We start from the raw sequence: 15716 nt of genomic DNA on the forward strand, positions 1-15716 counted from the left end.
TTTGATGGGGGCAGGAAATGAGGGAAATAGAAAGAATTTGTTCTTGAAAATACTGTATTCAAATTTTGTAAATAGACTAGTAGAAAAGAACAAATCTGTCTTGGAAGAAATGCTGCAAAAGTGCTTCTTAAAGGTAAGGAGGGTGACATCTCTCTCACATACTAGGGACATCTTTTCAGGAGGGAGCAGTCTCCTGTAAAGGATATCCTGCTTGGAAAGGGAGAGGAGTCAGGAGGAGAGGAAGGATCTCAATGATATGCACTGGTACAGGGTCTGCAGCGTTGTCTTTAAATTACGGTCGAGATTGTGAGGATGGTGTGGAATCAGATAAATATTGATCTGTTGTACATAAGGTGGCTATGAGTAAGAGTTGAGTAAGAGTTGGCACCTAAGAACAACACATTGTAGGGTGACATTTTCTCCCTTTTCTGCCTCTGGTGAAAGGTCCTTGTCTATTTTCCGTTTTTGTGCCGCCATTCCTTGGAGATTTTCATTTGTTCTGGCATCTATTTTCTTCTGTTTTCTGCTTCTGCCTAACTTGTCCTTTAAAAGTGATTAATGTAAGACAGGTCCTAAATTGATCTGTAGTAATTAATAGAACAACGAAGACTAAATTCCCTAATGGGCTTACTTCCATAAATACTGAATTTGGGACTTACTACACATATGTGTAAATACCTAACTTGCAGAAAACTTAAAATTTTACTGGTGTCCAAGATATCTGATCTTTCATTCCATTGTCTTAACAAGTCTTCCTAAAGTCTATACTGCTTCCTAAAGTTTAGGTTGAATACTTAAGTTTTGAAGTCTAGTATTGTCCTTGTTGTTGTCATTGTTGTGCCGTCGAGTTGTTTGTGACTCAAAATGACCCTATGTACAACAACCCTGTTCCCTGCTCTAGCCTAAGCTAACCTTATCATCTCTGAAACACCTACCACCGTTACCCTAGTCACTGAATCAATCTAACTCATCCAAGGCCTTCCTCTTTTGTGCTGTCCCTCCAACCTCCCAAACATGATGACCCTCTCCAAGGAGTTGTCCCTCCTTGCAACATGGCCGAAGTATACCAGATGAAGCTTCATAATTCTTGCCTCCAAGGAGCAGCCCCAGATTTTACCCTCTCCAGGACAAACCTGTTTGTTCTCCTAGTAGTCCATAGTATATTCAGTGCTCTTCTCCAGCACCACAGCTCAAAGTCATCAATTCTTCCTCTGTCATCCCTAGTCATTGACCAGCTCTCTGATGCATAGCAGGTAAGTGTGAAGACCATGGCCTGAATCAGGTGCACCTTGGTCTCCAGAATGACATTGTTGCTCTTTAGTACTTTGGAGTGGGGTCCCTGACAGCAGACTTCCTAATGCAATTCATCTTTTAATTTCCCGGCTGCTGGTACCAACAGTGTTGATTGTGGAGCCAAGCAAACTGCAGCTGTTAACAATCTCAATCTCTTCAACCATCATGATGCTGCCAATTGGCCCACTGGTGAGAATCTTTGTTAGCTGTGCCTTATATATAATTTGAGTGCTTTATTTTTATGAGACTTTTTAAATGAAAGAATAAAATATTAGAATGAGGAATTCAAATCATATTAGACTAGATTTTTGTAGTTAGATGCCATCAAGTCAACTACAACTCATATCCACCCTATTAGGAAGACATAAAAATTGTGCCCTGTTTTCTACCATTTTAACTCTTTGCCACTCTCAAGCCCATAATTACAGATTCTATGTCAGTCTACCTTGAGGGTCTTCCTGTCTTTTATCAACTATATATGTTTCTAACCTTGATGGCTTTTGCCAAGGACTGGCTCCTTTTAACAACATGCCCAGTTATGTTGAGATGAAGGTCTATGATCACAGCCTATGAGGACCATGCTGGTTGCACTTCTTCCAAGACCATTTTGTTTGAGTTTTTCTGGCAGCCCTTAATACATTAAATACTCTTCACCAACAATTCAAAGGCATCAATTCTGCTTTGGATTACCTTATTTGATTATAAGAGGTATATGAAGTAATTTAAAACAATAGGTTGCATCAGGTGCAACTTAGTATTTAATCTGAGGACTTTCCTATTTAGCACTTTGAAGAAGTCTTTGACAGCAGATTTGCCCAAAACAACATGTCATTTGACATCTTGACTGCTGCTTCCATAGTTGTCAAATGTGAATTCATGTAATATGGAATTCTTGACAACTTCAATCTTTTTTCTAAACATAATCAATGGACATGTTCAATAGACATACTGAACAATCATTTCAGCTGCAAGATTATTGTTTTCTTCAAGATGAGATATAATGCATATTGAAGGCTCTGATCTTTGGTCTTCTTCAATAAGTACTTCTTATCTTACTCACTTTCTGCAAAAAAAAAATAAGTTGTGTGAATGCATAACATAATGAGTCTTTCTCCAATGCTAAAGACACATTTTCCTTCTTATAGTATAGTTTATTGAACAATTTGTTCAGTATACAGTTTAATAGGCATAGAGAAAGGATACAAAGGATTCAACCTTGATCCTTACCGTTCCTGATTGATTTTAAACCAAGTAATGATGAAATATATATATATATATATATATATATATATATATATATATATACACACACACACACACACACACATATATATATATATATATATATATATATACACTTCTGATATGACTCTTATTTTTTGTAGGATATGAAACTAGTTGTGAGATTAATAGGTTCTATGATATTTTGCCTCCATCAGTGTATGCTTTGGACTTTCTTCTGTTTGCTCTCTTTAAAATTACAGATTAATTCTTAGTTTAAGTGATATTTTATTGTTGTTTTGATTTGTATCTCTTTCAATGGTCAGTGATCACAAGCATTACTTTATTTGGTTTTGACCACTTCAATGTTTCTTTATTCAATTATCTGTTCAGATTATCTGCTCATTTTTAAAATTGGATTAATTACCCCTTTTGTTGAAATGTTAAAGTTTTTACAAATTGAGAGATTACTCCATTCCATTCAATGTCTAGCATGCCATTCCCAAAATGTTTCTCTTTCTAGGGATTGTCTTTTCACACTTTTAGGGAAATATTTTGATATGTATGGTGCCCAATTTTTGAAGGACTCCATTATATTTTTCCCCTATTATCTTTTTTTTTCATACTGCTGTTTGTGCATTGTGAGTTATGTTTGATAGCATATGAACACCATAGACTTTTCTGTAAGTGGATATCAAGTCTTGCTGACACCATTCAAGATTCTGTCACTCCCATATTTAATGTGTCTTAATTTTTATCAAAGATCAACTGTCCATAAGTAAATGGATTTATTTATGGGTTCTCATTTCCTTTCCATTGTGCTAGTGCCAAGCTACAATGTAAATCTATAGATTTTGATTCCAAATGAGTCTTCCTGGTGCTGTTTTGCCATTGTCCTTTACTTATCATGATTTGGTCTTCTTTTTGCATAAATTAAGTGATTAGTTTTTGCTGTCTCTTTGGAGAATGATGGTGAGCTCCGGATCAAGACTGCATTGTATCTGTCTTCACTTTACATATTGTGGACTTTCTTAACAACGTTAAGTCTTCCTATCCATGAATTTGGCAGCTTCACCCAGTTTTGGTTCCTTTTAGCAAAGTTTCATAATGTAAAGGGAAAAGGAATCTCACTTATTTTTAGTATGATGATCTTATGTGCTGCCACTTTGCTGAATTTTTTAATTGGGTCTAAAAATTTTCATGGTAGGGAGCTCTGGGGGCTTAGTGGGTAGAGAAATGCACAACCAAACCAAAAGAGTTTGAATCTACCAGCTGCTCCACAGAAGACAGTTGGGCAATCTTCTTTCACATTATTTACAGCCTCTGCAAATCTATTGGAAGGTCAGCTATGAGGAAGTCCCAACTAACTGATAATGAGTTAGTTAGAATTTCCATGCTGATTTTTTGCATTTTTAAGATCATGCCATTTGTAAACAGACAATTTCTCTAGTCTTTGTCAATTAGAAGAACTTTTACATATCTGTCTTTACTTAGTGCTCTGGCTAAGCCCTCCAGTATGATATTGAATAGGAGTGGTAAAAATAGGCATCTTTGTCTTTTTGTTGCTATGTGCCATCAAGTTGCCTGTGACTCACAGAGACCCTATGTATAATAGCTCTGACCTCTGCTCTATCTTGAACCAATTTCACTATCTACAACACACCTACTCCCACCATAACCCCAGGCACTGAGTCAATCCATCTCATCCAGGGTCTTCCTCTCTTGCGCTATCCTTCCACCATTCCAAGCATGATACCTCTGTCTCCAAGGACTGGTCCTTCCTGGCAATATCTTCAAAGTATGTGAGATGGAGCTTCAAGGAACAGCCTGGTTTCACCCTCTCCAGGATAAACCTGTTTGTTCTCTTCACAGTCCATATTCATACTCTTCTCTAGCTCTCCAGCTCAAGAACATTGATTTTCCTTCTATCATTCTTCATCATTGTCCAGGTCCCTGATGCATAGCAAGTGATTGTGAAGAACAGGGCCTAGATCAGGTAAACCTTAGTCTTCAGACAGACTTCTTCGCTCTTCAGTACTCTGGAGAGGTCCCCGACAGCAGATTTTCCCCAAGCAGTTCTTCTTTTGATTTCCTGGCTGCTAGTACCAACAGTGTTGATTGTGGAGCCGAGAAACCTGAAGCTATTAACAATCTCAGTCTCTTCACTATCTATCATGATGTTATCAATTGGCTCTGTGGTGAGAATCTTTGTTTACTTGATGTTGAGCTTCAATCTATATTGAAGGCTGCAGTCCTTGACCTTCTGCAGTAAATACCTTATGTCCTCCTTAGTTTCTGCAAACAAGGTTGTGTCATCTGCATAACACAGGTTGTTCCCTTTAAAAAGGGGATGCTTTCAGTCTCTGTCAGTTGAAAATAATGTTGATTCTTTGTTCTGTATGTCTGCAAGTCATTAGTTTGAGGTATTTTGTTGAGAAATTTTATCAAGAATGGATGTTTACTTTCCCTAGGTCCTTTGTTCTACATTGGCTAACATGAACAAATGGCCTTCTTTTGTTTTGCTTCTTCTTTTGTTTTGTTTTTATTGTCAATTATATTTATTGTTTTTCTAATGTTGACGCTATCCTTTAATACTTGGAATGAGTTCTACTTGATCATGATATATTCCATTTTTCATTTGTTTTTGTATATTAGTAGGATTTCTTTTCACAAAGAAAGAGAACACACAGAAAAGGAAATAAGGAGGAAAAAAACCCCACAATCTAATTAAAATATACACCAAAATTCTCAATAAAATCCTAGCCAATTGTATTCTAGTGCTCAATCTGTGATGGCTTCCTCCTGACCTCAGATGGAGTTGACACTGTCCAGTGGAGGCATTGACATCTTGATGAGTTAGTGTGGGGGTTAGTCATACCCCTGGTCACTAGGTAGGTACACAGAACAAAAGAGAGGGTACACTTCTCTATTGTCTGCTAACAATGTAATCACTGGTGCAGCCGTAAGGAAACAGAGCCTATAACTCAGTTATTGTCTCAATTTGAAAGCTACTTGCAAAAATCAAAGTGTTTTGTCAAGACAGTTAAGTTCCATGTCTCTTTGCTCACTGACTTTATAGAATTTCTTCTTCTAGTTGGTACCTGATCTATTTTTTTTTTCTATGTAGCTCAGGGTTTTAAGATTGTCCTCTGAGTTTGTTTTACTGGTTTCTCCTGTCTTTGTTGTACAGGGTATAGATAGCTTATCTGTCTAATTCAAGGTCTTCATGTCTGTAACCACTTAAGTAGTTGTGTAATGGGTCTGGATTAGTTAGATCTGATAGAATGAATCTTTGTTAATGATTCTAAAACATGTCCTGATATTTCTGCTGAAATCATGAGAATTTCCCATGACGCATTTCAGGTATGAGTTGATATATAGCAGGACTGAATGTGTAGCATCAAATAATGTTTTAAATTGGAAAAATTTCATTCTAAATGGGAAGCAAAGGCTATTAATGTAATTCAAGAAGGATGAGAAGACTCAGATCCTTATTAGATAACTGCTGACAATGAGAAAGCATTACATTTCAAACTATACTAAACTTACTAGAAATCTCTTCATCACCAAAAGCCTTTATAATTTCCTACCAGCATATCCTCTACCTATAAACTTTTTTATTAAGACTCCAAGAATTTCCTAAGTAAATTTACTTCCTATGTATAGTCACTTCCTTGTTTTCATGAATGACCCAAATACATGTAGTACAGTCCCATTTAGCATATCTGTTTTCTCCCTTAACTGAAAGACCCTTCTGGTAAAGACACTATGTTTTAATCTTTTATTATTTTTCACCCCTTATTGTACCCAAAAGAGTGTGTTTTCAACATGTTCTTGTTAAATGAAAGTGCTGCAAAGCAAAATTTCCTGCCTCCACCATTCAGTAAGCAAAGTCTTCATACTACATTGATATTTGTGAAATTTAGCTGCACGGTAATAGCAGGAGGCAAACTAATGTCTTACTGTTACATTAGTAGGGAAAAGAAATCAATTCCCAAAAGGGGAATTCTCTTGTCCCTTCTTGAACCACTCTGTAAACAGGTAGATCAAACCATCCATCCTTGGTCGAGCGCAGAATAAATGGTAGCTGAGTTTGCACACAAATGGTCCCAGCTATCCAGTCTCGTCCCTTAATGCCTTATTGCCTGTTGGACACCTCTCGTCATTAGTTAAAGCCACAACTCTCCACTGATACCACAGAATACAATTTTCCACCTCCAGTGCAAACCCTACCTACAAAGAGGCACTTAGTTGACAGAATGAAAACATGGAGTAAAGCAGCTCCATCTACATAGCTCAATTAGTTGATTGATTTGTAACACTATTTTTTTTTCTAGGCAAAGCAAATTAGAAGAGTGTTTCATAATGTATTCAGTTTAATTAAAGCTGCACTTAGTGGACTACTTTGTGTCTTGGTTTCAGAAGAAGAAGAAGAAAAAAACACAAGGAGGTCATATACAGTATTGATTTTCACCCCCCACCAAGCAGAAGTAAAATAACATTGTTAAGGAGGCATCATCTAAAACTACACAAGCAAAGCCCTTTAAAAGGCTTGCTGTAATTAGGATGTGGGAGATGGGGTAGCAAGAGAAGACATTAGGCATGGATTAGGGCGGGAGTAGGGGGAGAGCTTGCACATGCTCTGAATTTCAATAACCAACAACACCTGTTTCTTTTTGCACATAAAAAATATTTTTTATCATCCTAAAATAGCAAGAAAATCTAAAGCATTTCCAGACAGATTCAAAGCTTAAGAACGTGTTGGAAAGACTTTACATGCAGGTTTTTGCTAATAGACCAAATGTAAAAACATGTTCCATGCAGTAGTTTTGAAAATTTGGATAATGTTAGCTGTTAATCCAGTTCCTCCCTCTCACATCTCAGATTGCATCTACCAGGCTGGTTTCTCTGCATTCCTGCTGCTTGTCACCTCACCAACTGCAAGAGGGCTTTCAGATTGTTAGTCATCTGATCAAACCCTCAAATTAGCCAGAGACATTTGCACAGGAATGATGATTTCTTTAAAAGTGCCTTGTTTACATTGTTCTTGTCTCAGTTTCGTCAAAGCTAATTACTGAGAATTGATTGGATTGGTTTGGTTTTGAGATCATTTGGAACTTCAGTGCACATTCTTCTGCATAATTTTTTGAAAGTGAAACCAACACAAAACAGGGGGGAAAGGAGCACCCTGCAAAAATATTTTATATATTCAGAACTTCTGCAGCATACAATTAAATGGATAAAAGAAATTTTCTTAGAATTTTATTCATGACTAGAAAGTACTCACAGAACACTGATTAATTACATAAATATGAAACTGTTGTTGTCATTGTGTACCTTGGAGTTAGAACAGACCCATAGCTGACCCTCCAGCTGGTTTTCAGAGGCAGTTAATCCAGCAGGTTTTCAGAGAAGGAGATTGCCCATCCTTCTCCACTGAACAGCTGGTGGTCTTGAACTTGACTGCAGCACTACTTCTTGCCACTAGATCAACCGAGCTCCCTAAAAATTGTGTTAGATAATTCTTTTTCTTATCATGAATATTTTGTGATATTTCAATAAATAAATAAATCCTCTTTGACAAATCCAAACCTGACCAGCTTCACAATGAATTCAGCCATATGTTCCATGAGAAAAAGAGTTTTGAATTTTTATCTCTACATATTCCAAGATAGTGCCTACAAAGACCTTCAAAATAATATGTTGCACATTCAAGTGATGATATAAATTAAACAAAAGAGTTACTACCAATTTCTTAGGATAAAATTTTGCTTAAAAGTTAATACATAGACACCCCCCCCACACACACACACACACGCACAAGACAATCTCATGGTGTAGACCATAGGAACCAGAAGAATGTCTATTATTGTTTTCTTAACTATGCAAAGGCATTTGACTGTGTGGATCATAACAAAGTATGGCTGACATTGAGAAGAATGGAATCTAAGAACACTTAATTATGCTCATCTGGAAATTAAATCTAGTCTAAGAAACTGTAGCCCAAACAAAGCAAAGGGACACAGCATAGTTTAAAATCAGGAGAAGGTATGTCAAGGTTGCATTTTTTCTTCATGTATATTCAAACTGTATGCTGAGCAAATAATTTGAGAAGCTGGACTCTTTTGAAGAGGAACGCAGCATCAGAATCACAGCAAGACTCATCAGTAATCCACATTTTGTAGATGATACAACCTTGCTTGCTGAAAGGAAGAAAGAATTGAAAGGTTTGCTGCAAAGATGAAAGACTATTGCCTCAATATGTTGAGACTGCATCTCAACATCAAGAAGACAAAATCCTTCACCAGTGGACCAATAAACAATATCATGATATATGGGAAAAGATTGAAATTGTCCATGATTTAATCTTACTTAGGTCTACAGTCAACACCCTTGATACCACAGTAAGGTGATCAGCAGACTTGTTGCACTGGGAAAATTTGCTGCCAGGACCTCTCCAATGTACTGAGGAGCAATGTTAGTTTGAAGACCAACGTGAACCTGATTCAAGTCATAATCTTTTCAATCATTTGCTATGTAACTGAGAGCTGAACAATGAAGAAGGTTAACAGAATGACTGATGCCTTTGTTGTAGAAGAGTAAGCAAACAAATATGTCCAAGAAAAAAGTGTAGTCAGAGTGCCCCTTAGAGGTAAGTAAATATGGTAAAACTTTAGCTCACATACTTTGAGCATGTTGCTATGAAAGGCTATTCCTTGGAAAAGGACATTATGGTTGGAAAGGTGAAGATTCACTGACAGAGGGGAAGACCTTCAATGAGATGGATCGACACAATTGCTTCAGCAGTGGGCCGAAGCGGGTCAGAAGTGATGAGGATGGCACAGGGTAGGACAAGGTTCATAGAGTCACTATGAGATATACTTAACTCAACAGCACCTAACACACGAGTTACGTTGCTAACCCAACAATGGTATCTTTCTGGTGGTTTGAATTCACCAGCAGCTCCAAAGGAGAAAGATGGACCATTTTTAAAAATGCTATGAGCAAAAATAGTTGTTAGGCATTAACTTCTTGAAGTTGATAATATTCTGTGAAAATTATCGGTATTTGTTGTTGTTGTTTTTACCAGTGGGTAGGAACCGACCCATAGTTGGCCCTCTGGCAGATTCAGAGACACTTAATTGCACAGGAGGAGATTGTCAATCCTTCTCCCGCAGAGTGTCTGGTGGCCTCAAATTGCACAGTATATCATCTATAAATATATCCTTATGGAAGCAGGAGTGGCATCCACTTCCTAAACAACTTGCCTCCGGAAACTCTATGAACTTTGATAAATGTCGATAGTTGTAGAGGGGCTTCAGGCCTTTTGCTCATGCTCAACTCGAAGGCAATTAATAACAACTACCACATAGGTGAAAAGCTCTGAAAAATAAGTATATCTTTATGGATGAATAACACATTCAAGTAATACTGTTTTTAAAAGGACCTCACAGATATCCTACATTTCCAAAAGTAAATATTTCAGAAGATGCTTCTGTGGATTCTTGTGAGTTTTAAAGAGGGTTAGCATTTAATACATGAATCAGTCCCTAATCTGAAAAAAGAAAGGAAAAACAGTTCTTTTTTTAGCTTATAATCATTTTGTATTATATTTTATTAATTTTAATGAACATTGACAGAAATTTTGGGTTTCCATTCATTCATTGTTGCACTATTTTCTCTAACCTCCCCCCCAGTTCATTCCTCTTCCCCCCCCTTGAAAGTCTGTTTTAATTATCCCATTGCCACAGTGCTTGTCAAAGCCAGTTCTGATTAATCTCCTTTGTCAGTGTGTCCTTTGCCATTCCCTATCACTCCTCCCTGAGAGAGACTTCACCCTGATTCATAAGGAAAAGGGGACGGCGTATTCTCTTAGCTACTTCCTGCTGAAAAGGGACGCTGTAAGTTTCAAGGTGAAGATCTTCTCTCATGGCTTTAAAGGGCCCCTTTGGCAATAGGAAACACATAGACTATTGTGGAGATTTATTTTGGAATTTAGATGCACTGTTATCAATTGTGCTTAGCTGTACATGTTCATAACCTTGAAGATGTGTCATGGAACTGTTGCAGCCTAGAAGACTCAAATTTTCTCCTGGACACAAGAGCCTACTATTTGATCCTAAAAGCCTTCTGAGGTCCCAACTCTTCTCACTATTTCTTAGTTGTTGGAATTGATGGAAAACCTCATAAGCAGTTCCTTACTTCACCTCTGCCTTGCATGTGGACTTCTGAGCTGTAAAAGAACCCAGTGGTAGATGGAATTTGCTCCAGGACTTAAGAACAATAAATGACATAGTTGAGCCTCTACATCTTGTGGTTCCTAACCTTTATACTATAATAGACAAAGTGCTAGTCAATAGGCCTTTTATTTTAAGAACTACCTTCCCTCTGTAACTTGATTTGTGCCACTATTAGAACCTCTCCTTGGAATATTATTGCTTTTTAATTTTTGACTCATGTACTTTTTTTTTTTTTAGTTTAAACACACTTTATTTTTAGACAACCTATGACATTTTTTCCCTTTAAAAAAATGCCTCTGCTCCAAATAAATGAAGGTCAAAATTAAAATGGAGAGCTCAAGATGGTATCTCAGTCCCATTTGTCGAAGTCCTGGAGTGGCGATGAAAAGCAGCAGCCAGATCAGATGACAGGTGATGGATCCAAAGAAGTGCCAAATTTGTTAACATTTCTCCATTTCTAAACCATCCTTAAAGAAAATCATGAATGGAGTCACACCATCCTCACGGTAGTCCAGCAGAGCAACCATGCCATCTGGATTCATGTTTTCACCAATAAAGAACTGGTAGTTTTTGAAATTAGCAAGGATGTGCTTGATCTGTTCTGCAGCCCCCGTCATAAAAGGTTTTACTCTTTCTGGGTTTTGTTCTTCAAGTTTGCCTTTGAGTGATTTCATGTAATCCTTGATGTACTTCTTGTAAGCTTCTTTTGTGAAGCTGGTTTCCTGCAAGTGATGGTTCATGACGATGTCAACACCGGTGATTACTGTGGTTTCGGTTCCTTCACAATCAGTGCCTTCAGCAGAGGCGTTTCCACCAATGAGCGAGTCATCAATGTTACCCTCCCTCCTACTGACCATCTTCCCCTCCACCTCCAGGCACAGTCCGCCCGCGATCTTCCGGATTTTGTAGATGTGTCATGAGCTGTTCTCCGACTCATGTACTTTTAACTTGTTAGAAAAACAGTTCTTTTGATGTCATATAATAGTAATGAAACTAGAAGTGAAAAAGATCGTTTAACATTAAATAGTATTCATGAAACTAAAAGTAAAAATATTACTTGATTGGAGAGCTATATATTGTGATACACAAAGACTTGATGAAAGACAAGGAACTGAAGCATCAAAAACATTCCAAGGAAAGCAGAGCTGTGACACAGATACATGCACATCCATCTGGCTAAGGGAATTATGATATATTTACACATAGTATTATGCTACACTAAAGGATGCTATAGAATTTATGAACTATTGTACAACCTGAATGTATCTAGAGAAAATTCTATTTAGTGATAAAGGCAGTTATAGAAGGACTTTTATAAGACCACTATTAAGAATGAAGAAGTCTTGAATATGCCATGCATGAACTTCCAAGAAAACAAATAGGTTTGTCTTGGAAAGGGCAAAATCAAGTCTCTCCTTGGAAACTAGGATTTTGAAGCTCCATTTCAGATAATTTGGGCATATGGCCAGGAGGGTGGTCCTTGGAGAAGGACATGCTTGGGATTGTGGAGAGAAATTACAGAAGAAGAAGACCCTGGATGAGATGGATTGATAAAGTGACTGGGCAATGGGGGTTGGTGTGTCTGAATTAGTGAGACTGGCTCAGGACAAGGCAGGGTTCAAAGTTGCTCTGTGTAGGGTTGCTATGGGTTGCAGGTGATTTGAAAGCATATAACAACAACAGTTGTAAAAAGTTAAGGAAAGCTTTGCACGTAGAGAATCACTCTTGGAGTTTTCCAGGGATAGGATGGAAGAAGAAGGGAGTAAGTGCTAACAAACAGATAAATTGGGTGAAAGGCATATACAATAACTGGGATTGACCAGACATTGTAACGAATTCATTTCATTAATCAATTGTAACTCCGGTCATTAAACAAAATGCATAAGAATTATTGAATACAAAAAATCAATATAATGTATAAATTTCCATTCAAAAACTTAGTAAAATATGAAATTAAAATAAAGACATAAAGACAAAGAAATTTAAAGTGTTCTCTGTGGCTTTTGGAAACTGACAATAATTTACATGTGTAACTGCATTGCTCTGTAATGCTTATTGTGCAATTACGTATTCACTTTAGGTGCTGAAAGGATTACTGAATATACCTATATTTCACCATTGCCCATTTTGCTGTTGTTAAAAAAAAATGTTTCCAGTTAGGTGGAGGTTGGGTGGGGGAGAGTCTACATATGTTTGCACTTTACTGTGTGTTTAAAATGCTTTCTCCCCTTAGTTTTGATGGCTCGGTGTTGCTCTGAGCACTATTATGTTCCAGACTATTTATGGAACAATATTGCCCTCTGGCAGTGAGGCTGCCAGCGGGTTTAATAACTGTTTTATGTCATTTTGACAGCTTTTAAACTAGTCACACCCAGCAGTTTAGACCAGAAGTGAAACCTCAGTGAATGCCTGCAGGAATTTTATATTACAAAACCGGTATTTATGTTTATATTAGGAAAGCTCTACAATTCTTCCTTTTTTCTAAAAAAAAAAAAAAAAAAAGCAAAAGCAAGCTGTCTTCCCCAAGAGACAGGCAGATTTTTGCCACAGAAAGCTTCAGAAAACAGCAGATAATGAGGACAATACAAGTGGAGAATAGAACCATTTTGGCTTTGAGGGATTCACTAGCTAGAGTGCCACAGAGAACAGTTCTCAGAGGTGATCACAAAACTGCTTCCTGTAATGCGTGTTCAGATGCTCAGGGGATCGCAACAGGACCTTGGGGTCATATCTGATCCTTTGCACTGAATTATTTTGAGGAGTATCTGGACTTCGCGAAAAAGACCCAGAGGCACTTGCTGAAGCCAGGGAGGCCAAAGGCCTGCAGCAGCTGCCAATTCCTGGAGGGGCACCTCAGCTGCTGCTCAGCCACTTACTCAAAGTGAACACTTGAAAAGAGCCAGGTGGGTTTCACCAGCTGGGGCTGGAATTACACGCAGGAGAACCAAGCTATGTTTAGACGTGCACACAGCACCTGCAAACATCAGAGAAAGGCACAGCTCAGTAAGTTCTTGCCTTTCCAGGGGTTGCTGTTGAAAACCATTTCAGAATCACAGAAGGCAGTTCTGTATGTCCATCACTAGGGCTAGAAAACAAGGCCATGCAAAGCTCCAAGCATACTCTGCACCCATCAGCATCTTACCATTGTGGAACAGGTTTGCCATCAAAGGGCAAAAGTGCAGGAAGGGATGTCAGAAGGAGTCTTGGGAAACGGAAAAGTAGATATTAAATCGGTATTTAATCCATGCGTTTACCCCAGACGTGCACCCATCCACCAATGGTGTCGCAAAACAGCTGGGCAGTGATTTTCAGCCAATATTCCCTAAGGTACTTAAATGCATAGTTACAGACACCATAGTTTGGTTCAGAAAAATGTTCACAGTTATAATTCAGAAATGAAGAAATCAAAGATTTAGAACTTACACCAACATAAGAAAAAGGCAAAGCAACAATGGTTATTACCAGATTCAGCATGGTTCAGCTCTGTTGTTCACAGGGTCATTATGAGTCATACTCAATCTGAGGGCACCTAACAACAACAATGCAAAGTGAGAGGGCACAGGTGATTAAATTCAAAATAACTATTAGCACTGAGTTGGTCTTGACTGCCAGGAACTCACAAGCTGTAAATCTCATGGAACGGCTGAGGGATTCAAACCAACAAATGCACAACTCACAATGGATACTAGATTTTTAAACATTAAAATGAAACCTAAAAAAGAGATTAAACATTAATTACATATATCATTATATAATAATATAATCATTTAGAGACAATTTTTAATTTTTTTGACGTGTCCTTTTTAAAAAAGGTAAGTGGAATTGTTATTACTCACATTTTACTTCAATGGGACAGGAAAGAGATTTAGCTAAGTAGAAAACGAAAGCTATTGTCTTAACTGTAGAAGAAATAGGTAGATGTAATTTCATTTGTCTGAACAATTAAGAAAGGAAAAACAAGGTTTTTGTGGATTTATTTTAACTCTCTGACTCAGTACTATTTGAATTAAGCAGTGGTTCATTCTTTATATTCGTTGTTGTTGTGTGATTGAGTCAGAACCAACCCTAGCTAACCTTCCAGCAAGTTTGCAGAGAAGTGATTGCCCATCCTTCTCCCTCAGAACAGTTGAATTCAAAACATGTGCCTTCTGATCGCAATGTATATTCTTACCACTAGGCAACCAGGCTAATTAGGCATGATGGTGAGAAGGTGGTTCTTGGGGGATGTGCTTTTTGGTGGTTTAGTTGAGATCTTTGTGGGATATTAATTAATTAATGGAGTTGTTTTAAATATGGAACAGTATAGGTTTAATGGAGTTGAAAATTAGCTACCAGTTGGGTTACTGGTAGTGGTGTGGACAGGGGTTATATTCTAGAGATTATGTTGGGGGTTCTTCCCTAGATAGTAATAGCAGTTGAATGATGCTAATGATGTGGGGGTTATTTGAGAGTATCTTTATTGTTATTGAAAGTACTCTTGGGGTCTTAGAGAATTAGGAGAGTACCAGTGATAAGTGACACTAAGAAGGATATAGAGTTTAATTAGTCCTTTTTGATTTGATGCTATAATCCTTGCTGTTTGCAAGAAATATATCTGGACATTGATTTTTCTTATCATGACAGGTTAAGAATAGTTAATGTGAGATTTAGGCTTGTATTAAGGCCTGCAAGGGTTGGTTGTGGGTACATGGCTGTTGGAAAGAAGCCTAGTATACTGGAAAATTTATGAATTTTAGAAGGTCATTGAGTTAAAGTCTGTGTAAAGCCTAGTAGTATTATAGTGAGTGTGGTAAGTTTTAGGTGTTCTAGCATGGCTGGTTGTGGAGTTGAGGCTGGAATGAGATAGCTTGAGATTAAGAATCCTGAGAAGATACTGTCTACAGCTAAGCTTTTGATAGGGTTAATCAAGTGGGGATTGTTTTGTTAATTATAATTAGAGTTGAATGCTATGTTTGACTTATT

General features: G+C 37.6%; 1 protein-coding gene across 1 annotated transcript; it reads right to left on the reverse strand.

Annotated features, from left to right (window-relative positions):
* Positions 1-11194: 11194 nt before the first annotated feature.
* On the reverse strand, positions 11195-11661 carry LOC102867344 (translationally-controlled tumor protein-like). The gene has a single exon (XM_006894753.1). It carries the CDS (start codon positions 11609-11611, stop codon positions 11195-11197), a length of 417 nt encoding a protein of 138 aa, XP_006894815.1. The 5' UTR covers positions 11612-11661.
* Between the last annotated feature and the right edge of the window lie 4055 nt (positions 11662-15716).

This window comes from Elephantulus edwardii, unplaced genomic scaffold (genome assembly GCF_000299155.1).
Source record: "Elephantulus edwardii isolate Elephantulus edwardi_28Jun2011 unplaced genomic scaffold, EleEdw1.0 scaffold00150, whole genome shotgun sequence".
In the NCBI taxonomy this organism is placed as follows: Eukaryota; Metazoa; Chordata; class Mammalia; order Macroscelidea; family Macroscelididae; genus Elephantulus; species Elephantulus edwardii.

What these genes read in the sequence shown, in the direction of transcription:
- LOC102867344 (XM_006894753.1), bottom strand. Translation starts at nt 11,611, where the DNA reads ATGGTCAGTAGGAGGGAGGGTAACATTGATGACTCGCTCATTGGTGGA.